The 25,397-nt window shown below is 43.7% G+C and overlaps 2 protein-coding genes across 4 annotated transcripts in view; one reads left to right on the forward strand and one right to left on the reverse strand.

The window, feature by feature from the left end:
* The window catches only part of GLB1 (galactosidase beta 1), a 79,920-nt gene extending 79,687 nt beyond the window's left edge, over positions 1–233 (reverse strand). Inside the window, exon 1 of one of the 2 annotated variants that reach the window (XM_059390630.1) lies at positions 60–233. In XM_059390630.1, the coding sequence (XP_059246613.1) occupies positions 60–137 (78 nt within the window). In that variant the 5' untranslated portion in view covers positions 138–233. The remainder of the gene's footprint in view (positions 1–59) is intronic. The other variant, XM_059390629.1, reaches the window with a different exon arrangement.
* Positions 234–10,800: 10,567 nt separating this feature from the next.
* CRTAP (cartilage associated protein) overlaps positions 10,801–25,397 on the forward strand; it is a 25,075-nt gene continuing 10,478 nt past the window's right edge. Inside the window, exons 1-4 of one of the 2 annotated variants that reach the window (XM_059390631.1) lie at positions 10,816–11,569; positions 14,205–14,354; positions 17,522–17,693; positions 22,864–22,992. In XM_059390631.1, coding sequence (XP_059246614.1) covers positions 11,099–11,569; positions 14,205–14,354; positions 17,522–17,693; positions 22,864–22,992 — 922 coding nt within the window. In that variant the 5' untranslated portion in view covers positions 10,816–11,098. Of the gene's footprint in view, positions 11,570–14,204; positions 14,355–17,521; positions 17,694–22,863; positions 22,993–25,397 lie in introns of both variants that reach the window. The other variant, XM_059390632.1, reaches the window with a different exon arrangement.

Raw genomic sequence — 25,397 nt, forward strand, 5'->3', positions numbered from 1 at the left:
GGTCCCTCGCCAGCCTGCCCCCTCTCAATGAACCCCCGCGCGGGGTCCCGTGGACTTACGCGCAGGCCGCACGCGGTACCCGGCAGCAGCGGCACCAGCAGTAGAGAGAGAATGCGAAACACCCCCCACAAGCCCATCCTCCGGCCTCTCCGCTCCGCAGTCGGCGCGCGGGCCAGCTGCTCCGCGTCACTTGACTGAGGACCCGTGCCCTGGCGCCGCCCCTTACCCGCCCTGCCGCCAGCCGCACAGCAGATCCGCCCCTCGCTCCGCCCCGCGACCGCAGGGCCGCGGGTGGGGGCGGGGAGGGGCCTGGGCGAGCGGGGGGGCAGCCGGCGGTCGCGTGACTCCCGGATAACGTTATCTGGAATTTGCTTGCAGCTGCCTCGCGGCGCGACCCTTTGGACAGGCAGTCAGAAGGCCTGACTGTCAGCAGCTTGATAACGCGCCCCGGGGTTGGACTTTAACAAGGATCGTCTTGGCTCCCCTGCTTCCTTGAGGGCACAGAAGGGGAAGTTGAGACCAGGTACACCTAAGTGGAGGAGATAGAATGCTAGCCCTGTGTTCCCGGCTCCGCAGTGTGGCCCCTGGGACCAACTGTTCCGGGTTATCCCAGTGCGTGCTAAAATGTGAGAACCATTGTGCTAACCCGGAACATTTATAAAAATGCAGATTTCTGGATCCCATTCCGAGAGTTTCTGATTGAGACTTTCTGGGTGATGCCCTGGAACTTTCATAGTTTTAGAGGTATGGTTCAGCTGTGACAAAATCAATTTTGAATACCAACCCGCAAAGCACCCGAGTTTGCAGAATTTCTGCTTCGTGGTTGGGTTTTGAGAGGTAAAAGAAGCAACACCTCCAGCATCCTTGAAATGCAGGGAATCTGTCAAATGAGTATGAAATAGTATTATATCTTTTTACACTTGGAAAGAAAAAGGTCTCTGCAGCCTCAGTTAAGAGAATCCTTTTCTGGCTGGTTCCCCAGGAGCTCTAAAAATCCCACTTCCCTTCACTGACACTTGTAAGGGTCTCAGGTCTAATGGAAACTGAGTTTCAGAGGGAAATCACTTCTGGTTGTTGTTGTTTTCTCCAGTTTATTTACTTATTTAAAGTTTTCACTTAAATTCCAGTTAGTTAGCATAGTGTTATATTAGTTTGGGTGTGTAGTATAGTGATTCAGCACTTCATACATCACCCTGTGCTCATCCCTACAAGTGAGCTCCTAATCCCCACCTTCTCCCCTCTGGTAAGCATCAGATTGTTCTCTATAGTTAAGAGTCTGTTTCTTGCTTTGTCTCTCTTGGTTTTTTTCCCCCTTTGCTTGTTTTGTTTAATAAATTCCACATGAGTGAAATTATATATTTGTCTTTTCTCTGACTTATTTTGCTTACCATTATACTTTCTAGCTTCATCCATGTCTTTGCAAATGGCAAGATTTCATTCTTTACTATGGCTGAATAGTATTCATAAATATATATATATATATATATATATTTATAAATACGACCTCTTCTTTATGAATTGATGGACATTGGGCTGTTTCCACATCTTGGATTGTAAATAATGCTGTGCAAACATAAGGGTGCATGTATCCCTTTGAATCAGTGTTCTTGTATTCTTGAGTACATTCGTACATACCCAGGAATGCAGTTGCTGGATCATAAGTTAGTTCTATTTTGCTTTCTATATACATGTATATATATAAAACTTTTAAATATATATATATATTTAATTTTTCCAGCTTTATTAGTTATAACTGAGAGCACAAAATTCATTTCTTTTAAATATTTTATTTTGTTAATTCCTTATTTTGAAAAATAAAATGTAAGGTTAAATTATGCTATTAACTGATTCTCTCCTGAGCTAAACTTTAGTTAGGCTCCTCCTGTCCTTGCCTGGCCTGCATTGTCTGGTCTTAGCAAAGAATCCTGCTAAGTCAGTTTAGGGAAAATTCCCCGACTCTTGATACTGGATCAAGTTCCTCATCCCCTAACTTTGACTTCTAAGTCCTTGACCTGCCCTTAGCAAGAATTTTCTGTTGTAATTTTCTACCCACAACCCCCTTACTCTGCTGACCAGCTATAAATCCCCAGCTGTCCTTATCTTTGCTCTACTTAAAATTGAAACCTTAAAAAAAAAAAAAAAAAAGGAAACCTATCTCTCTCCCCTATTACAGCATCTTTTTTTTTTTTTTTTAAAGGTTTTATTTATTTATGAGAGAGAAAGCACGCATGTTCGAGGGGCAGAGGGAGAAGCAGATTCCCGGCTGAGCAGGGAGCCTGACTCGTGGCTCCATCCCAGATCTCATTACCCTGAGATCATGACCTGAGCCAAACCCAGACGCTTCACACTGAACCACCCAGCTGCTCCTTCCATTACAACATTCTGAAAGAAGTCTTCCTTACATTTTAACAAGTGTCAGAATAATTTTTCCTTTAACACTATTTTGTACAACGTGTGGATCCTTAAAAAAAAAAAACAAACTCAATTTGGTCTTTAAATGCTGGGAGAAATGACTATAAAAGTCAAAAATAGTGGTTACTTATGGGTGGTGAGATGAGATTGGGATTCAGCCCATGCAGGGCAGCTTCGGGGGGTTGGGAGGCAAGAGAGTTTTGTTTCTCCAACTGGTGGTTACAAGGGTTTTCTCCATAATATAACTCATTAAGTCATGTATTTTGTGTCACTTTCTGTATTTTTAAAATAAATTAAAAAGTTATATTTTACTTTAAAAAGTGTCAAAAACCTTTTCTACTATGCAACAAAATAGCTGAAGTTCCATTTGTTCATACCTTTTTCTTTTCCCACTGGGCATTTCCTTGAGAAACTGAGAAATAGTCGCTGGCCCTCCCTTCTCAGGTTCTTCTCAGCCTAAAACACCAACTGCTTCCCCTTGTATGGTGAAGTCCTTTTCAAACTCTGCAACCCTTATCCGGTACGGAAAAGCAAGGGCTTTGGAAGCTGACACACCTGAATTAAAATTCCAGCTATGCCACTTAATATCTGTGTGACTGTGAGTACCTTAGTTAACTTCTCCAAGCCTTTAGTTCCTTCAATGGTAAATTGGTAAATCATTTTACTTCATTTGTAAAACAATATCAAACTCACTGGATAGTTGGGAAAGTTAGCAGAGTGATGACTGGAAGACATTTGGCACATACAGAATGTTAGTGGGACAGTTGATGGAGTCAGAATTAGGCCTGTAAGTTAATTTCTTGAGTTTGATAAGGGTACAAAGTCTGAAGATTAAATAATACTTTTGTATTAATTTATTGATTTGGTTACTCGCCCTATGGTTACATAAGAGGGTGTCTTTGTTTTTAGGAAACAAAAGGGCATCACCTTTACAACTCTCAAACAGTTCAGGAAAAAAATGAGTAGTTAGGTACATGCAAAACAATAAAACAAATACAGTAAAATGTTGACATTTGGGGACTCAGCAGGAATTCTTTGGACTGCTTTTTTTTTTTCCAACTTTTTTCTAAGTCTGAGTTATTGCAAAATGAAGTTAAAGATTTTTTAAAATCCTTATCACATGGCAGATCCAGTTTTTCCCACTTTCCCAGCTAATAGATCCAAAGTGATAATGTACAGCAGGCATTCTTAACTGAATTGAGGCACGGGGTTGACAAAGACCAGCCACCCAGATCTGGCCTGCTGCCTATTTTTGTATGGCCTGTTTGTTCAGAATTAAGTTTATATTTTTAAATGGTTGGAGGAAAAAATCAAAAGAAGAATGGTATTTTGTGACCTTCAAAAACAACATGAGATTCTAATGTCAGTGTCCACAAATAAAATTGTATTCGAACACAGCCACTTCCCATCCTCCGCGCTTTGTGTGTAACTGCTTTTGTGTACTGGCAGAGAGGAGTCATTGATACACAGACCTCAAGGCCCACAAAACCTAAAATATTTTTTATCTGGCACTTTACAATAAAAACTTGCTCAAAGAGTATGGATTGTAGTTTGTCTCTGAGATTTGAGAACTTGCCTTTGTGTTGTAGTGGAGCTGAATGCTTTGTCATCAGCGTTTCACTTCTGCCTCATAATCCAAGTTGCATACTATTATCCACATTTCACGGAAGAGAAAACTGAGGCACAGACGAGTTAAATGACTCACCACAGAGCTAGAAGGAAATGGAGGCTCTAAAAAGTCATACTGGCTGACGTTAGAGCATGACTTATTTTTACAAAGACAGGCTTCTGCCTATACTTTATTTTTCAGTTCCTGTCCAAGTGTGCACATAGAGTTTGCTGGGGTATTGATCCCAGGACCCGGGGATCATGACCTGAGCCGAAGGCAGAGGCTTTAACCCACAAAGCCACCCAGATGCCCCTACTTTTCTAATATTTAGAAAATTCTATTAAAATTCTTGTAATTTGGGGGGCACTTGTGTAGCTCAGTCAATTAAGTGTCTGCCTTTGGCTCAGGTCATGATCTCAGGATCCTGGGATCCAGCCCTGCATCAGACCCCCTGCTTAGCAGGGAGCCTGCTTCTCCCTCTGTCTGCAGCTCCCCCTGCTTGTGCTCTTTCTGTCTTTGTCAAATAAATAAATAAAATCTTTAAAAAATAATAATAAATATAATACTTATAATTTGGAATAGCTTTTAGGAGTATTAAACGATATGTGCTAAAGGCAAGGAAAAAACAAAGCCTCCACTGAAAAGACATGACACCTAAGTACAATGCATGGTCTCGGTGGAGAAGCACTAAACAAGACATTATTGACACAATTAACCAAAGTTGAATATAGACTATGGATTAAAATAATAATATTATATAAATATTTAAAATTCCTAATTTTGATAATGGCTATGTTCTTAGGAAATACACTGAAACGTTTAGGGGTAAAGATACATAACTTAGTCTCAAATGGTAATAATAATGTGTATCTATTTATATATATAATTATATGTTATACATAATGTATACTTTACATGTCCATGATGAGAGAGCAAATAGCAAATTATGGAACAAATAAGGCAAAATGTTAACTATTGATGAATTAGGGATAGGGATTCTATGTCAAATGAATGAATTAGGTATAGGAATTCTATGTCAAAATACAAAGTTATTTAAATTCTATGTCAAAATACAAAGTTATTTAAAAAATAAAAAAATAAAGTTTCCAGCCTACAGATGTAAATATTTCTAATTTGCAGCAAATCCTTATCTTTCCCATGTCTTTAAGTTTTCTGACATAGAAAGTCCTGAGACTTGTATCCTGGGGCTGGATTGTGCAACCAGCTGGTGGGTATGGTTATGAAACAATAAAAAGATAAAATTGTGAAATAATTGGCCAACAGTTTGTCCACGGTTCCAATAAAAGTCAGCAACTGTGTATCAGGAACTGGATCATGCTATATGGCAGTCATAAGTGTTAGGATATCCTTGTCCCCATATCCCCCTCTCCCATGTCCCCATGTCCCTTATCCTCCTTTTGGGAGTTAGAGATGTCTAGAAACAAAATGTCCCAAGTGAGACCTGACTTCAGGGGGAAAATTGATGACTTTTAAAATTTAATTTAATTTATTTATTTTGATGACTTTGTTTTAGACACTCCATTCTCCTATCCTCTTTCTGTCGCCTTACTGTCAACAGCATCTGCTTCCCCATGATGTCTCAGCTGCACTTTTTGGGGTGTTTCTTTCCCTCTCCTGTATGCTCTAAGCCTGTTGTTTCTTCTCCAGGGGCCTGAGGAGTCAACCCACTGTTTCTGATCTGTGGCTGTGTTTCATTTCTCTGAAAGATCAGAGTCATTTGCTAGCTCAGTTAAAGGTTGCAACCAGCAATGGCCAGAATGGCTGGTCTATAAAGTGTCTTACATTTTGTATTATTGCTAGAGCTGTCAACCTTTAATCAGGAGAATTTGTGTAATCTGGATTTCCAGTTTCTCTTCAAAGATCAGAAGGTCTCATGGCACCAGATCCTTGGGCCCCTTCAGGGTAACAGTAGTCAGAGATATGCATTGGGACTTTTTTTTTTTTTAGATTTTATTTATTTATTTGACAGAGAGAGAGAGCACAAGTAGGAAGAGTGGCACGCAGAAGAAGAGAGAGAAGCAGGCTCTCCACTGAGCAGGGAGCCTGATGCGGGGCTCAATCCCAGGACTCTGGGATCACGACCCAAGCCAAAGACAGACGCTTAACCGACTGAGTCACGCAGGTGCCCGGCATTGGGACATTCTTTAGGCAGGGCTGGCCCCTCTAGTAGGCAACAATCTCCATATATCTGGTGCACTTCACTTTTGATATAACTGAACATCCCCATGAGGTATTTCATTTGTAATTCCTAGGTCAGAGAATATCAGTGGTTATGTGATCACGATCTATTATAACTGCTGTATCAAACCCATCTAAGTGACACCAGAGATTCACCAACCACCCGTCTCCTGAGCCCTAGGCTGCCTGCTATAGACTAGATTAGTGCCATAGACTGAACGTCGATGTTCCCACCCACCAAAGTCCTGTGTTGGAAGATATTCCATCATGTGATGGTATTGGCAGATGGAGACTCTCGGGTCATTTGCATGATTAGATCACGAGAACAGAGCCCTTACAGAAGAGACTTCAGAGAGCTCCCTGGCTCCTTGCACCATGTGAGGACGCAGTGAGCTGATGGCCATCCACAAACCAGAAAGTGGGCTCTCACCAGAACCGAATCTGCTAGCACCTTAATGTTGAACTACTCAACACCCAGAATTGTGAGAAATAAATTCCCGTGTTTATAAGCCACCCATTCTGTGGCATTTATTGTTATAGCAGCCAGAACAGTTTGAGATGGTTACCGGGCCCTCTTCAGGGCCCACACAGCACTCTGTCCATATCTCCACTCCAGCTCTAACGGGAGGGTCATTGAAGACTTACTTCTCTGTCTTCTCCAGCCTTTGAGTTCTCTGAGGGAAAAGTTGCTAATCGTTTCTCTAATAGGTACCTGGCATGCAATAGTTCACTACAGGTTTGTGTAACAAATAAAAAACAATAGATGTCTTATCTCTACTCAACTTGAAGTTCTTCATGGTCAAGGATGTATCTATGATTCAACTTTGCATTCCAGCACCAAGGGCAGGACCTGCTATAGAGTAGATGCTGAACGGTGCTTTGAAAGAATGAATAAATTCATGATACAAAAGAGAATTTGTCATTTAAAGCCACATTGGGGAACATTGGCTCTTAATGAGGAGACACTGTGAGACATAGGTCTGTTGAGGCTGAACAGGCCCATAAGCTGTGGTCAGCCACACAAAACTGTCCAGTTTCATTTACCTTCTACAAGTTGTGTTGAATTATTATGGGAAGCAACTGTTCCCTCCACCTCCACCTGCCCACACACAATCTCACTCCTCAAGGGCAGTGCACTGAACCTTTACTGTTCCACACTCCCTTCCCCCAACTCTTCATACTCAAGCCCCAGGTGGCCTTTTTTCAGTCTTTCATACCCTTTGTGGCTCCTCCCCTAGAGTTATCTTCTTTGGGGCTGGTGGGTTGGCTTGCAATATGTGGGAGTAGCCTGGGATCCAAGTGGCTCCCAAAGACTTCCCAAACCCCACTGTCAAAGCAGAGTGGTCTGGCATAGAGCTGCCGGACTTGGAGGGGATTAGGCAAGCGTAACAAGAAATGACTCCTCGATGGTGACCAACCAGGACCAAACAATGTTTCAGTAGACGTCACAGCATCCATTGGACTTAATGGGAGGCAGCCCCCAAGGGACCCGGCAAACTCCACTCCCAGCTCAGCTTTCTCCACAGCCTCCTTCTCTCCACTCAGAAGGGATAGTTCACAATTTTTTTTCAAATAACAAGTAACTGTAAAATAATATCTTAAAAAGTATATGGCATAAAAAAACAATACAGTGGGCATCCTCATAGTCATTCCCATCCCCTCATCCCCATGGGACTCTCTCCCAATTCCATGCCCTTCCTTCCACCTTACGGGAAACCACTTTCCAAAGGTTTGGTTTACGGTTCCTTTCTCTGTGTGTCTGTATGAACCAGACTATATTCTTTGCATTCCTAAAGAATATTTTGTGTACGTCAGCATATTTTTAAATTCTAGACAAATGGAATCACTTTGCGTTTGTTTGTCAGAGATTGTTTAATTGAATGGTGTAACTCTGATTCCTTCATATTCTCCTGCTATAAAATATTCTTCTATGGGCACATACTTGAAAAAAAATCTACTCTTCTGTTTATTGGATAGGTTATTTCTGTTTTCTGCTAGCTGCTGTATCTTACCAAAAACACTTATTACTTATAAAAAAAAATGAAGTGGAAAAATGGACGCAACCCCAGCAAAGTAATCAAAATTCACATCGCTGATAAAGGCAGACATTGTGTTCCTTCCATGTGACAATATTGCTTCTGTGGTGTTCAAGTCAAAAGCACTTAGTATGTATCTAATCCTGAGGAAACATCAGAGAAACACCAGTGAAAGACCTTTTATAAAATAACTGGCCTGTATTCTTTTTAAAAATAGACTTTATTTTTAGAGCAGTTTTCGATCTGCAGCAAGATGGAGTAGAAGGTATGGAGATTTTCCATATGCTGCCCAATCCCCCCTTGGTTCACAACCCTCTGGGGATCTTCTTGAGTGAAATCTGACACTGAATGCAAGGGGATGGGGCAGGGAGAGATGGAAGAAAGAAGCAGGCCTCTCCACTAGTGGGCAGCAGTTTTAACGGCAAAGGGAACTTACATACAAGGGCTTGTCTTGGGCAGCCTCGTTGGATCTCCACACTTGCCTGCCATGTCTTAAGTTTATAAAGAGGTCTAACATGGGCTTAGTCAAGTATACTGTAGAGGTATTCTCAACACCAACCACCTCACTATCTCAAGGCTGTGTCCTTGGAGCAGAAGAGGCAAGACAAGGGAGTGAGTGAGTGAGTCACCTTCTGTGTTCAACTCACAGGCTAACAGGCAGTCACGTTTTTTGAGGACCTCCCCCAACACCCCTGCCACCGCATATGCACAGCCTTCCCCAATATCAAAATTCTGCACCAGAACAGCACATTTGTCACAATCAGTGAAGCTGCATTAACACATCATCACCCAAAGTCCACAGCTTACATTAGGGCTCACTCCTGGCGGTGTACTTTGCATGAGTTTTGACAAATGTATGATAACACACATCCACCATTATAGTTTCTCTACCCTAAAAGTCATCTGTGCTGTGCCTATTAATCCCTGTGTCCCCCCAGTGCCTGGCAATCACCGACCCTTTGAGCGCCCACCGTCATAGTTTTACCTTTTCCAGAAGATCATACAGTTGGAATCATAGAGTATGTAGCCTTTTCATATTGGCTTCTTTCACTTAGTAAAATGCGTTTACGTTTCCTCGATGTCTGTTTATGGTAGGATAGCTAATTTCTTGTTAGTGCTGAATAATGTTCCATTTCTGGATAAATTATACAGTTTCTTTATCCATTCACTTACTGAAGGACATCTTGTTTGCTTCCAAGTCTTTTTTTTTTTATTAAGATTTTATTTATTTATTTATTTGACAGAGAGAGATCACAAGTAGGCAGAGAGGCAGGCAGAGAGAGAGAGGACGAAACAGGCTCCCCGCTGAGCAGAGAGCCCGATGCGGGACTCGATCCCAGGATCCTGAGATCATGACCTGAGCCGAGGGCAGCGGCTTAACCCACTGAGCCACCCAGGCGCCCATAAGTCTTGGTGGTTATGAATAAAGCTCCTTCAACATTTCTGTGCAGGTCTTTGTGTGGACATAAATTTTGCACTCATTTCAATAGATACTAACAAGTGCAATTGATTGTTGGATGGTATGGAAAGAGTATGTTGAGTTTGGTAAGACTGTCAAACTGTCTTTCAGAGTGGCTGCACCATTTTGCATTCTCACTAGCAGTGAATAAGAGTTCCTCTTGCTCCACATCCTTGTCAGCATTTGGCGTTTTCAGTATTTTGGATTTTGGCCATTCTACTAGTTGTATAGTGGCTCGCATTGTTTTGAACTGTATTCTTGAAAAATGTCAATGGCATAATGAGAAAACCTGAAGAACAGAAACGCTAAAAGATTAGAGGCCACTACATTGAGGAGACAAATTGATACAATATATGACCCTGGACAGCATCCTGTCCAGAGGGGTGGAAAATGTACATAGAAGACATTATTAGGATAGTTGACAAAACTGGAATAGGGAATTTAGATTAAATTCTTCTATTAACATGAAATTTCCTGGATTTGATCATTGTCTAGTTTTGTTTTTAGGACCTACAAACTGAAAGATTAAGGGTCACATGGGCTTAATATACGCAACCTCCTCGCAAATGATTCAGAAAAAAATATAAAGAAAGGAACTGGCATAATATTAGCTATTTGTGAATGTGGATCGTGGATACATAGGAGTTGTTGTACTATCCTTGCAACTTTTCTGCAAATTATTTGGAAATAAAAGTATAAAGAACTAGGAAAATAACAGCTCTGTTTTAACACTCCATCTGTATCTTTTGAGGCACACATACAGTTTCTTGATCATATTCTGAAGGGTAAAATCGCAGACTCATCTTCAACTTGATCAGCTAAACAGCTTACAAAGTGCCACTGACATCCTTATTAATTCTATTTTTTCTTCCTCTCTCACTGAAATGTAAGGTCGTTGGCAGTGTTATCAAAGTGCAGGCCTTGGACCCTCAGCAGCAGCCTCACCAGGGTGCCGGTTAGAAATGCAAATCCTCAGACCCTCACCTCAGACTTGCTGAGTCAAAAACTCCGAGAGCACCGCCTAGAAATCTGTGCTTTCACGAGTCTTCAAAGTGATGAGAAAGTTTAAGCTGTGCTGTGATCGTTAGCGCCGCGCCTCGCTTGCAGACTGCCAGCTCCAAACAAATGAACAGTGGAGCCCGGGAGCTCGGGCTAGACCGTGCAGAACCAGAGGGCAGCGCAGCACCCCCTCGGCACCCTCCCGGAGCCGGGAGCTTCTCCCGGACCCCCCGCTGGGTGGGGACGGCCGGCAGGACGGGGCGGGCCGGAGGCTGGTATCCCCGCCTCCCAAGCTTGGGGCTCGCCGCGTAGCGCAGTCCTCCGCCTTCCTTGCCTTCTCGTCCCCTTCCGTCCTTCCCTCCTTCCTTCCTTCCGCCGGGCGCGATGGAGTGGGGGAGCCGGGCGGCCGCCTCGCTGCTGGCGCTGCTGTGCGCGGGCTGTGTGCTGCGCTGCGGGCGCGCCCAGTACGAGCGCTACAGCTTCCGCAGCTTCCCGCGGGACGAGCTGATGCCGCTGGAGTCGGCCTATCGGCACGCGCTGGATCAATACAGCGGCGAGCACTGGGCGGAGAGCGTGGGCTACTTGGAGATCAGCCTGCGGCTGCACCGCCTGCTCCGCGACAGCGAGGCCTTCTGCCACCGCAACTGCAGCGCGGTGCCCCAGCCCGAGCCCGCCGCCGGCCTCGCCCACTACCCCGAGCTGCGCCTATTCGGGGGCCTGCTGCGCCGCGCGCACTGCCTCAAGCGCTGCAAGCAGGGCCTGCCAGCCTTCCGCCAGTCCCAGCCCAGCCGCGAAGTGCTGGCCGACTTCCAGCGCCGTGAACCCTACAAGTTCCTGCAGTTCGCCTACTTCAAGGCAAGTCTGCCCGTCCGGCCCCGCCCCCAGGCCCAGGCCCGGCCCCTGCACCGCCCCCAGGCCTGGCCCCGCCCCTCCGCCTGGGGTGGCCTCGCACCGCCTTCCCCCGTGCAGCCTGCTCCCACCCAGCGTTCAAAGGACGCCTCCAGATCCTGTCCCCCCTTCTTCATCTTAGATAGAGATGAAAATGCTTATCTAGAAGGGTTATTCTGGGGGCAGAGAATACGTACACAGAGCGTCAACCACCCAGCAGTGCCTGATAAATGTTACCTGTTATTTGAAAGACAGACTCCTCATTTCTGTGCATACCGTTAAAACCCCCTTTTCTCAAATAAGTGGCGACTTTCAGTAACAGAGGGGAAGAGGACCTGAGGTGCCGACTAGTTCCTTTTAAAGATAAGGAAGTTGAGGCCTGGCCAGGGCCAGGGCTTGTCGGGAGCACACACCGGCCTGGAGGAGCAGAACAGTGCGCTGTGACTCATCAAGGTTGGCGCTCTCGGCCCTTTGATCTGGAATTTAACACAGTTGTCATACTCCTCTGTGGCTACTTAAACTCTGTGATTGCTGGCTAAAAATAGCCACAAATGGCAGTTCTTGATCCTTGGAGTCCTTTCTCTGCGGACCCTCAAGTTTTAAGAATGGGCTGAATGCCCTAACTGGATAAAGCGACTTTAACTTCGCGGGTCGTTACCAGTTTTTGCCAAGAAAGCCCTCTCAAAGTCCAGTTTCTACTTTAGCTAATTGAAAATGATTTTTAAGGGAATATATTGTAGTCATTTTCATGACTACAAAAATAGATTCAGGGCGCATTCCAGACTCTGGAGGTAGAAGTTGTTTTGTTTTGTTTGAAACTTTGCTTTGAGTCTTTGTTTCTTTCTTTTTTCTTTTTTTCTTTTTTTCTTTTTGCTTTGAGTCTTTGGATTGCAAGATCTGTTTTTCATATTTCTGAAACAGAGCCACCTTAGGTTGCATTCATAAGAACAGTACAATAGCACAAAACCCCAAGTAGGTGAAAAGCTGAGTTATTTCTGTGTTCATATCTTTATATAAAGTATCACTTTTGTTAATGTTTGTCCTGGCAATAAAAAAATAGTTTAAAATAAAACCGGGGGATAAGATTAATAAAGCTCCAGGACATTGAAAAATGATGGCTGGCTCTTAAAGGACTATGTTTTAACAAAAATAACTCCTTTAATTCTCTTTTTTTTGCCTAGTTTTTGCCAGATACAGTCTGAACCAAATTTGAGTCATATAATCAAGGGGGAAATGTTTTATTTTTAAAAGTGGAGACTAGTAGAAGCTGATTCATCTACAGATGAATTTGAAACAAGTGATATAGGGAGGAGGGGAAGAGTATTTTACTTAATGTGACCGGAAGGCAAAGGTTTTCTCCTTCATGATGGTGGCCTCAAACATCAGGATGGTCACAGCTATTCTTTAAAACCTTTAACAGAACTTGATATAATCACTTACTTAGAAGTCAGTGAAATACCATCTGTCTTGGTATTTTGAGATCTCCCAAAAGACAGGAAAGGTTCGAGATTTTATTAGGAAGCCAGGATCTTAGCTGCTTCAACAGAAAGTCACTGAAGAAGTGATTTGAGGTGGTGTCACTGTTGCCTTAACGATGTTTTTCTTGTCAATCTCGGTGTATGGGGTGGAGGAGGACATGATTGGAGGTATGCATATACACCCCCCCCACCCACCCCAGGCACCTACAGTCTGTAGGCTGGTGTGGGAGACAAAGCTGTCTGCTCCTGCTACACACTGAGGCCGATTTAGGAGTGGCTCATTTGATAGGTGGCTGGGGTCCTCTCATGTAGGTGGCTTGTTTCTCTAGAGCACCTGGGAGGGTAGTCCCTTTCTCCAAAACTTGCCTGGGTTTCTGTCGGAGGCTTAGCTGCCAAGATGTAGCTCCATGTTCCAGAGGGCAGGGCCCAAGTTGAAGTGAATAAATAATTTATATATAAATATATAAATGTAAATTTGTATATTTATATATTATATATGATACATTTATACATATTTATATATATTTGATTATATATTTATATATTTTCTATATACTTATATTTATATACTTTTATATATTTATATATTATGTATATTTATATATTATATATATTTCCAATATATTTATATGTTGGAAAATATTAGTATATTTTTTCCAGCAGAAAAGTTGTGATGTAGTCCCACTGGGTAATTGGAGGAATGTTGAAAAGTGGTTATTTACAAAGGCTAGTAATGGTGGGAGGTGACCCCCCACCCCAGGGCCAAAAAAGGCTCAGGAGAGGACGGTTCCAGGAAGCAGGAAGGAGGGAGAGGGCCACCTCGAGAAGAGCTGTGACCTTCAGATAAGGGCCAGTAGTGGCCCAAGATGACTGAAGGGAGGGAGCGAGGAGATAAGTAACGCAACTTTACCCTCTTGCCTTCCTTCAGGCTTCCACTGGGGCTCCTCACTGGTGAACCCCACTGGAAGCTAGAGGGCAAGAGAGTGCAAGTCTTGATGGGCCATGGAAGTCACGGAACCCTCATCTGGAAGCATCGTGTTGAAACACAGAGTTACTTGAAGGTTTTGCAAAAATCACTGCCCATCCTCCATTGAGCAGATCTCCCCTTTCTTTGTTGTACTCAGGCGAATAATCTTCCAAAAGCCATTGCTGCCGCTCACACCTTTCTACTGAAGCACCCTGATGACGAAATGATGAAGAGAAATATGGCGTATTACAAGAGCTTGCCCGATGCCGAGGACTACATTAAGGACTTGGAAACGAAGTCATACGAGGTATATTTGGGTTTTTATACTGCCAGCCAGTTGCAGTGTGAGTGGCTGCAGAAGCGGGTCTTGATGAATAGCTATTGACATCCCAGGACCTCTAATGATTTTTGGTGGCGTTGTTGAGTTTTATGACAATGGAAATGATTGACTTTTTAGCACAGTTGACCCATTTGAGAATGAGATTTTACATTCTATGAGGCACTTAAAGACACATTTCCTTTAAATGCTGTATTTTAGAAATAAGGTCATTTGGGGGCACCTAGGTGGCTCAGTTAAGTGTCTGACTCTTGATTTCTGCTTAGGTCATGATCTCAAGGTTATGCGATTGAGCCCCAGGTCAGACTTCTCTCTCAATGGGGAGTCTGGTTGGGATTCTCCCTCTCCCTTTATGCACCCTTCCACTCCTACTCTATCTCCCTCTGTAAGGAGGGAGGGTTTTTTGTTTGTTTGTTTTTGTTTGTTTGTTTGTTTGTTTTTTAAGAAGGTCATTGGATCATTTAGTTTTAAGATAGAGGAATATACACATATCTTGGATATCATCCAAAAATGACCAGAAACACAAGAAACAGGAGCGTAAGTCTCCATTTCTGATGAAACTAGAAGACACATCTTTTTACACACACACACACACACACACACACACATATGTACTGAGGTGGAAAGGGAATCGAGGGTCTTGGAGGACTGACTTGACAGATTAGAGGGTACTGAAATCTATGCATCTGTGAAGGGGAGTCTGATGGGAATGAATGAGGAAGCATCTAACTCCTTTGAGCACTTACTGTTCACACCTACTGAGTTTGGTAGCCAGGGGCATGGGTACCTGGGAAGGCTTAGGGCATGGTTAAAAAACAGAGGGATATGCGGGGTGCCTGGGTGGCTCAGTGGGTTAAAGCCTCTGCCTTCAGCTCGGGTCATAATCCCAGAGTCCTGGGATCGAGCCCCACATTGGGCTCTCTGCTCAGCAGGGAGCCTGCTTCCTCCTCTCTCTCTCTGCCTGCCTCTCTGCCTACTTGTGATCTCTGTCTGTCAAATAAATAAATAAAATCTTAAAAAAAAAAAAAACAAAACCAGAGGGATATGTTGGAAGTATCCATGAGGAGCTGATAGATCCCAGCCAAGGACTAACTTTAGGGTCACCTGTCATGCACCCAGACTGCAAGCTCACATTGTCATTGGTGGTGACCCTCACATACAGAGTACAGAGTCTTTTTTTTTTAATTTTTTACTTATTTATTTGACATAGAGAGAGAGAGAGATCACAAGCAGGCAGAGAGGCAGGCAGAGAGAGAGGGGGAAGCAAGCTCCCTGCCGAGCAGAGAGCCCGATGCGGGGCTCGACCCCAGGACCCTGAGACCATGACCTGAGCTGAAGGCAGAGGCTTAACCCATTGAGCCACCCAGGCGCCCCCAGAGTACAGAGCCTTGATCAGTTTTCTAGGGAAGCATTCTCCAAGCTCTTGTAGGACTCGTGAAATACCATGCTTGTCTACCCATATCTGAGAGCCAGTCTGGGGAGAGCGGTGGGGGCCTCACAGCTGAGTCAGAGACTATCTACTTCTTGGTTCTTAGCCTCATGCCTCAACCCCCACTCTGCTATGCCTGATCCCTGACCCTCCAGCCCTTATAGATGGAGTCTCTAGAATAAATCTCCATTCTCTGGTGAGGAGCGCCTTTGGGAGGTATGATCCCTTGGGTGGACAGGTGGGTGTTCAAGGAAACCTGGGGTTCTAACAATGCTGTTCAGACTTTTGGCCCTGCTTTCTCTTCTGTGCCTAGCACCAGTCTCTGTGGTTACTAGTGCCTGCAAATGCCGACAGGTGTATGACGTAGTGTAGTGCATGGTGGGGGCGGGTGGGGGGATCACTTCTCCCCCAGACCCTCCTCTGTGATAATTTGGCTTTCGGTCCTTGCAAAAGTTGTTGAAATGTCCTGTCTATTGCTGGCCCCTTTTTCATTCTCAGTGAAAAGGATTTCTGCCTTTGAACCTTTTTCACTGTGGTCTTCACTGGGCTTGGGGAGCAGAGCTGAGAGCTCGTGGTCAGTGCACTGCGTCTAACTGCAGGTGGGCTAGACCATTCTCTCCCTCTTCGGAGTCCTGCCGGGTGGGCTGGGGCTGCCCGACTGTGTGCCCAGGGCTTCCGTCTCCAGGTGTGGTTTGCTTCTTGCTGCCGCCCAGCGGTTCCTGCAGAGCCAGCTGCCTGGACTTGCTGCTTGTTTTCCCAGCCTCTGGGCATGCGGTTCGGTTCTCTGCCTGCCTTATTTCCGGGGGATGCTGCATGCTCAGGAGGTTAGGGAGATCAGCCTCTCTATCTGACACGTGATGCTTGGGGTTCAGGTCCGAGGGGTGGTCCTTAGACACCTCCATCCTGGAGCAGCTGAACAAGAACTCCAGGTGGAGCATGCGTGCTTATTTCCACAGGACCCCCCAGGTGAGCCGGGTCGTGCATGTACCTGAGATCTTTACTCATTTCTTGTGAGACCCAGCGGCTTCCTCAGCCCAGTTATTCATCTTTTATCTGGTCCAGTCAGCAATTAGCAGAAGTGTCTTGACATTCCACCATCTGGCACATGCCTGCCCTCTCCAGGAATTAGTACTAAGGCTTGGCATTCCTATTTTATACTTAACTGTTGAGGGAAGGGTGTCTGCCGCCCGCTGTCAAGCGTATATATCTCTTCTGTGTTTCAATTGTAAAAACCAGCTTTATTGACGTAGAACTTATTTAAAATTTATTGACTAATTTTAAGTGTATAATTCAATGAGTTTTGGTAAAGGTATGCGAGTGTGTGACTACCATCACAGTCACATCACAGAATATTTTCATCTCCCCTAAAATGTTCCCTCAGGCCCCTTTCCTATCACACCTTTGTCCCAACCCCTGACCTTTGGCAGCCAGTGCCCTAATTTCTGTTACTATAGTTTTTCTTGACTTGAATTTGATTTTATTATCAAGCACCTCCTACTTTTTGAATCAAATAAGAAGCGTACCATTGCACGTAGGGTAGAAAAGCTAGATATAAGTCAGTTCCTGGGCGGCTTCCTATTCAATTTAGGGTCAGCGTGGTTTTTTGGGGACTAATGAGAGTGGAGCTCCACGATGGTCTGACTGCTCTCGGTTGGACGGCCCAGCACCTTCATGTTTGGGAGCTTCACCCCCTCTCCTTGCTTTCCAGAGCCTGTTCATCCGGGCTGTGCGGGCCTACAATGGCGAGAACTGGAGGACATCCGTCACAGACATGGAGCTGGCCCTTCCCGATTTCTTCAAAGCCTTTTACGAGTGTCTCGCTGCCTGCGAGGGCTCCAGGGAGATCAAGGACTTCAAGGATTTCTATCTTTCCATCGCAGGTTGGTGGCAGGCCATATTCCACATGTAAATAGGACAGCTGTCTTGTGGCATCTGCGTGCCTTCCTGGCACACAGGAGGGACTCCGAGGACCCCCCCCTTTTTTTTTTAAAGATTTTTATCTATTTATCTGAAAGAGAGAGAGAGAGCACAAGTAGGCTGAGTGGTAGACAGAGGCAGAGGGAGAAGCAGGCTCTCCGTTGAGCAAGGAGCCCAATGTGGGACTTGATCCTGGCACCCCGGGATCATGACCTGAGCTGAAGGCAGACCCTTAACTGACTGAGCCAACCAGGTGTCCCTCTGAGGAGCTGTTGAGCTTCAGTATGAATGGTGGCTGGGGAAGTAATATGTAACCCACATGTCCAGCCTTTGATTTAGCAGGGGTTCTGAAAAAAATCCCTGAGTACAATGTTCAGTCAAGCACAGGCTTGGAAAGGGGGTCCCGCAGATCAGCCCTGCCCGGTTACAGATCCCCTGCAGGCTTTTGAAAAAATAAAAATTGGTCTGAGAGCAATTCATGACTCACATTATATAAAACGTTACTAGTTTAGACACCCTTAAGGGTGCATTCCAGTGGTGTATAATATATGCGCGCTCACGTGCCCCTACCACCGCTGTCCATCTTAGCCTCCCATCATTTCATCTTCCCAAATGGATGTCCCGTATCCATTCCACAGCAGCTCCCCTCCTTCCCTGACAGCCACCACTCCGCTTTCTGTCTCTGTGAATGAGACTACTCCAGGTACCCTGGAGAAGTAGAATCCTATAGCATTTGCCCTTTTGCGACTGGCTTATTTCACTTAGCATAATGTCCTCCAGCCTCAAAAATATTGTAGCAAATTGGTTGCCTTTTAAATCATCAGTAGGTTTTTCCTCCACATCTATTTTCTCCCCTTGGTTATTGAAAAACGAGATCATTGGCCCCTGAGAGATTCCCACAGTCTGGATTTTGCTGACTATACCCCCTTGGTTCTCTATTCCCTGTATTTCTTATAACTTGGAAGCTGGATGGTGAGGCTTGATCAGGCTCAGGGTTGATTTTCTTTTTTTGTGGAGGTGGGGGCAGAAGACGGCTTCCTAGTTGGTGCTCAGTTCTCGTGTTCCTTCCCGCATCCCTTCATGCCTATAATGTCAGGAAGTACTCCCTACACTCAGACTGAAGGAGAGGTACGGAAAGAGTGCTTCCTTGAAGTTACCATGTTTTGACTATAGACAATTGCTAGAAAAAGTGACTTTATGTTCTAACTAGATGCCAGACCCTGTTCTATGCTCTTTATGGGTATTATTTTGAGTTTGCAACCCTATGAGAAAGGTACTAGCATTCTCCCCATTTTATAGCTGGGAAAGCTGAGGCCTAGAGAGGTTAAGTACTGTGCTTATTGTTCTCTGGGGAAGGGCTGGGATTTGAACCCAGGCAGTCTTGACTAGAGTCTTACCTCAGTGAAATCCTCTCACCTCACCTAAATTATACTTAATCTGGGACCTTATTATATTTTTAGAATAGGTAACATATATGCACATAGTATAAACTGTGAAAAACCACAGAAGGATACACTGTAAAAAATAAGTCTCCTTCTGTATAGTCAAGGTCCTGACTGGAGATAGATGGCGGACATACATAAGGATACCTCAATATGGATTTGTTCATAGAAATGTGGGTGAAGGGGCGCCTGGGTGGCTCAGTGGGTTAAAGCCTCTGCCTTCGGCTCGGGTCATGATCTCAGGGTCCTGGGATCGAGCCCCGCATCGGGCTCTCTGCTCAGCGGGGAGCCTGCTTCCTTCTCTCTCTCTGTCTGCCTCTCTGCCTGCTTGTGATCTCTCTCTGTCAAATAAATAAATAAAATTAAAAAAAAAAAAAAAAAGAAATGTGGGTGAAAGTGAACCCCAAAGGGGGAAAATGGTACCCTCGGGCTACTAGTAGTGGAGTTATTATTTCCTAGGCTGAAGGGGAGGAAGGAGATACAGACAGTTATTAGGAAGTCTTGCTTCTATCCACATCTCTTCTACCCATTCCACTCACCTCAAAGGTAACCATTTTTATTACCTTCCAGCTTATACCCCTATAAGGTTTTTTTTTTCCCTACAAAAATAAGCAAAGATCAGTTTATCTTTGATCTACCAAAGATATATCTCTATATCTTTATATGTAGATAGATGGATAATTGAGAATATTTTTGTTTAAAATTTTTGTATTTTATTTTAAAATAATTTTTTTATTTTCAGTTTTATTTTGATTTTTTATTTTTAAGTAATCTAAACCTATAAAGAAGTAGCAAGAGTAGTACAAAGAACTCTCATAAGCTATTTATCCAGATTCACCAATTTTTCACACTGTGCTACATTTACTTCATCATTCTCTCTGGATTTGTGTATGTAATTATTTTTATTACAGAACCACTTGAGAATATGTTGCATACATCATGACCCTTTACCCCATAATACTTCAGTAAATTTCCTAAGAATAACAATATTCTGTATAAATCCACAATGCAGTTATTAAATTCAGGCAACTTAATATTGAGACAATACTTTTATCTGATCCATAGTTTATATTCCAGTTTTGCCCCTTATTCCATAAATGCCCTCTAGCAACTTTTTCTTTCCTGGTACAGTCCAATCCAATATCATGTTTCCTATTTATTTGTCATTTTTCTTTAGTGTTCTTTAATCTGGAACAGTTCCTTGGCCTTTGTTTTTATGCCATTCATATTTTTTTATGCCATTCATATTTTTTTAAGAATATAGGCTAGGAGTGGCTGGGTGGCTCAGTCGGTTAAGCATCTGCCCTCGGCTCAGGTCCTTCTCCTGGGGTTCTGGGATTGAGCCCCACACTGGACTCCCTACTCTGCAGTGAGCCTGCTTCTCCCTCTCACTCTACTGCCGCTCCCCTTGTTTGTGCTCTCTCTGTCAAATAAATAAGTCAAATCTTTAAAAAAATGGGTAAGAACATGGGCCAGTCACTTTATAGAATATTCCTCAGTATGAGTTCCTGTTATATTCAGGTTGTACACATTGGGCTGGAACATTACAGAAGTATGCTTCTCGGGGTATCCCATTCAGATGTGCATGGTACCTGTTTGCCCCTTACTGGTGACGTTGATTTTTAAGCATTTGGTTAAAATGTTTCCAGTACCCAGCTTCTCAGCAATACTATATTTCCTTTTGATACTAATCAATAATTTGGGAAAAAAATACTTCATCATGAGGACAATTTGCTGTTCATCAAATTGTATTCATCCCCTCCCTTATGACCATACACATAGCAAATGAGCAGACATTGAGGATTCTTGCCTGATTTCTTTTTTCTCTATAAAGTTTGTATATATGTACATCTATTTCTCTGTATTTTTTGGTTTGCTTTTCTCACACTGAATAGGTACTATACTTTATACACTGTTCTGTTCTTTGTTTTTTTCACTTAGCAATATATCCTGGCTAGCACATAGAGAGAGTCATTCTTTTTGTTGTTGCTGACTACTCCACTGAGGGGTGGGAGGAATGAGGCACCACAGTTTATTCAACTCTCTGATGGACATTTGGTTTGTGCCAATCTTCTACTATTACATGTAATACTTCAGTGGAGAACTTTAGGCCTTTTTTTTTTTTGGCTAAGTGTGGAGGTGTGTTTTCAGAGTCAACATAAGTTGGATTGGTAGTTCAAAGAGAAAATGTCTTTGTAAATTATTTAGTATTTTATAGTTACCATGTTGTTTCCTAGCAAAAATGTGTGAGAGTACCTGTCATCTACAGTCTGGCCAACAAAATGTGTACCATCATCCTGGATCTTTTGCCGGTAGCTGCACAAACGGAGGAAAGGGAGGGGCCGTGGTTCATGTGGGAGGATTTTAGTGATCAGTCCTGAAAGCAGTGGAAGTAGTTTTCATTAGTTGTTGCGATCCACATTTTATTGGCACAACTAATCATAGGGCACCAACCCAACTGCAGGGGAGGTTGGGAAATGTAGTCTTTGATGTCTTTCTCTATTATTATATTTAGGTCTACCTATTCTCTTTTAATGGCTTTTTAGATTCCTACTATTTGTATGTACCATATTTGATTAATCACCTGTTGATTGGCAGTCAGGTTATTTCCAGGTCTGCTTGTTGCAACAGTGCTTTTATGTGGCTGTGTCTAAAGAAACTTTCCTAGAAGTAGACTGCTGGGCAAGGATGAATACCCAACTTTTGTAGCAACATGGACGGGACTGGAAGAGATTAGGCTGAGTGAAATCAGTCAAGCAGAGAGAGTCAATTATCATATGGTTTCACTTATTTGTGGAGCATAACAAATAGCATGGAGGACAAGGGGAGTTAGAGAGGAGAAGGGAGTTGGGGGAAATTGGAAGGGGAGGTGAACCATGAGAGACTATGGACTCTGAAAAACAATCTGAGGGTTTTGAAGGGGTTGGGGATGGGAGGTTGGGGGAGCCAGGTGGTGGGTATTATGGAAGGCATGTATTGCATGGAGCCCTGGGTGTGGTGCATAAACAATGAATTCTGTTACGCTGAAAAGAAATTAAAAAAAAAAAAAAAGAAGAAGTAGACTGCTGGGCCAACAGATATGTGCATTTTAACCTTTGATGCATTTTGCCAAATGGCTCTCCAAAAAATGTGTTCATATTTTGCTTCTACCGACAGAATAGGAGAGTATAAATTTCACCATCTTCTCCCTAACACTGGGTGTTACCGAATTTTTAAAAGTTTGCCCATTTAAATGACAGGCAGTAGCTACACTTATGGGGAACACAACAAAATACATAGATTTGTTGAATCACTATGTTGTATACCTGAAACTAACGTAACATGTGTGTCAATCCTACTTCAACAAAACGGGATTTTTGTTGTTATTTGCAAATTTAGCAATTTAAAATATTTTAGGTGGGATTGTGTTTCTTCATGACAAATGAGGTTTATCTTTTCACAATGTGTCTTTGCCATTTTTATGATTTCTTTTCTGTGAACATCCTTTGGCCATTTTATATTGGGTGTTTGTCCTTTTTCTTACTGTTTTAGGGAAGTTTATGTATTGAGGATTTTAGCCCTTTCATCATAAGTGTTGCAAGTATTTTCCCCGTATCATCTTTACCTTTTACCTGGATCACCGAGTGGGGCAGCAGGAATACTGAGAGGCTGATGAATGTGCTGCTCTGAGAATTTGTGTGGCTTCTTTCAGATCATTACGTAGAGGTCCTGGAATGCAAACTACAGTGTGAAAAGAACCTCACACCCGTTATAGGAGGCTACCCAGTGGAGAAATTTGTGGCCACCATGTATCATTACTTGCAGTTTGCTTATTATAAATGTAAGTAATTATCTTCTACCAGCTCTTAGGCAAGGTCCTTAATTCTCCTGAGACTCAGCTTCCCCATCTGTAAAAAACGGGGGTAACAACACTTACCACTGGTTGTTGAGAGAATTCATCAAGGTTGTGTTGACAGCCCTGGTGCCGTGCTTTGCACAGAAAGCCAGCCAGCAAGACCTGGTGATTCAGGGCACAGTCCCTGGGGCCAGACCACCTCGGTTTATGTTTCCGCTTCATCACTTCCTAGCTTCTCCGTGCCTCAGTTTCCTCATCTGTAAATTGGAGATAATTGTTCTAACCTTGTGAGCTGATATGTGTAGAGTTCTTAGGGTATTTGTACACTAGCACATGACCTTATCTCCTCCCTATCATCAGCCTTCCCTTCCAGACTGAGTTTTATTCCACTCTGTCCTTCTTGGGCCTGAAATTCGAGTTAATCTATCAGAACATTCCAAGGAGTCGAAGGGAGACAAATATAAGAGAAAGTTCGTCAGAGTTGAGACTTCAGAGTCTTTCTTTTTGCCCCTTCCTCCTCTCCCCATAACTGATGTTGTCTGAGTGGTAGGAACCTTGCGGTGGCAAGCACAGGAGGATCCTTCCCGTTCAGGGATAGGTATCCTCGGGGACTCAGGGATATGCTGTCAAGGGACCAATGACCTTGGCTTCCACAGCCCTCTTTCCCCACTGTGGCTATTATGTTCTTTGTTGAGTTTCCTCTTCTTGCAATAGCCACCTGCCTTTTTATCTCCTTTCCTATCCTCTTCAGGACTGAAAGATGTGCCTCCTGCTGAAGGTTAGAAAAGGGACAAAAAAAAGAAAAGAAAGAAAAAAATTTTCTTCTATATGTGTGTGTGTTTGTATTTAACTTTGCTCATCAGGATTATTCCTGAGAAGACCCTGTAGCTGTCATTTACAGCAGAGCTTTGTGAGTAGGGGAACTTGCCCCTTTCAGTAGTGAACCTGCTAGTATGACAGCCTGAACCTCATCTAAGGATGCGATGAGATATCCTGAAATGTCCCTTGGTTGGGACGTTCCTTAGATCAACAGGAGGGTGAGGTGTGTCTTCAGCAGGTGTCCTTTCCCGTGCAGAGGCAGGGATATTTTATTTGCCACTGTAATCCTGGTACTAGGTAAAGGATTATTGAGCATAGAGAAGAGTAGTCTTATTCTTTTTGGTGAGGGGTGGGGTGGGGTGTAGAGAGTGAGCTGGGGTGGGGGGTGAGGCAGAGGGAGAGAGAATCCTAAGCAGACTCCATGGTCAGCACAGAGCCTGATATGGGGTCTATCCTACCACCCCAAGATCATGACCTGAGCCGAAATCAAGAGTCAGATGCCCAAACGACCAAGCCACCCACACACCCCAAGTCTTATTTTATATAATCTAGGAACATGCTTTCACATGAGACACACCAAGCTCACGATGGGTCCCCAGCAACTATTTATTTGGCTGCGTTCTAATGACAAGGGGACAGTTTTCTCCTAGACAGTGTTTTGCTTATGAAGAGCACTCTTTTTCAGTCTAAGTGATCAATTAGCACTTTCTTATGAAAAGACTTATAGGCTTGTTACAGCAAAGTGAGCATCTCAGAGATGTGCAGAGAAACACCCAAAGCAGAGCACCCATTCCCATCTCCCCCACTTATCCCCACTTAGTATTAACTCTGTGTTTATATTCATCCATGCTTGGAAGAGCCCTATTTTAATGAGAATTATAGAAAGTCGTGTATATTTTAAAAACTTATTCTGGAAAATGTAAAGTGTACATTAGAGATGATGGTATAATGAACTGTATAGTATGCCCATCATCCAACTTGATCTTTTGTCAACACTTTGCCAGTCTGGGATTTATAGTTTAAAAGTTTTCTGTTGGGACGCCTGGGTGGCACAGTTAGTTAAGCAGCTGCCTTTGACTCAGGTCATGATCCCGGGTCCTGGTATTGAACCCTGTTTTGGGCTCCCTGCTCAGCGGGGAGTCAGCTTCTCCCTCTCCCTCTATCTCTCCCCCTGCTCATTCTCTCTTTCTCTCTCAGATAAATAAGATCTTTTAAAAAAAGAAATAAAAGTTTTCTGTGGATGAAAACACAAGCTACTGTTGTTGTTTGATAAGCTGGTGTTTTTATTTAATTTTCCTGAAAACCTGTTTTGGCACCTTCCTGAGCAAGACACCATGTTGGACTCTGAAAGGGAAAGAATCCAGCAGGTGTTCTAATCCTCTGAGCAGGGCGTGGCTCTGCCTGTGCAAAGCCAGAGCACTAGGCCTTTAGAAGTGTTCCAGATATATCCAGGCTCTGGCAGCACACTTTTCCTTGGAATCCTCACACGCTCTGCCCTGCCTATCAGAGATGGTGGCTGTGACCTGTAGATACCTATGGACCAAAACCTCTAGCTCTACCCGCTGCTCCAT

This window comes from Mustela nigripes, chromosome 2 (assembly GCF_022355385.1).
Source record: "Mustela nigripes isolate SB6536 chromosome 2, MUSNIG.SB6536, whole genome shotgun sequence".
Classification (NCBI taxonomy): domain Eukaryota; kingdom Metazoa; phylum Chordata; class Mammalia; order Carnivora; family Mustelidae; genus Mustela; species Mustela nigripes.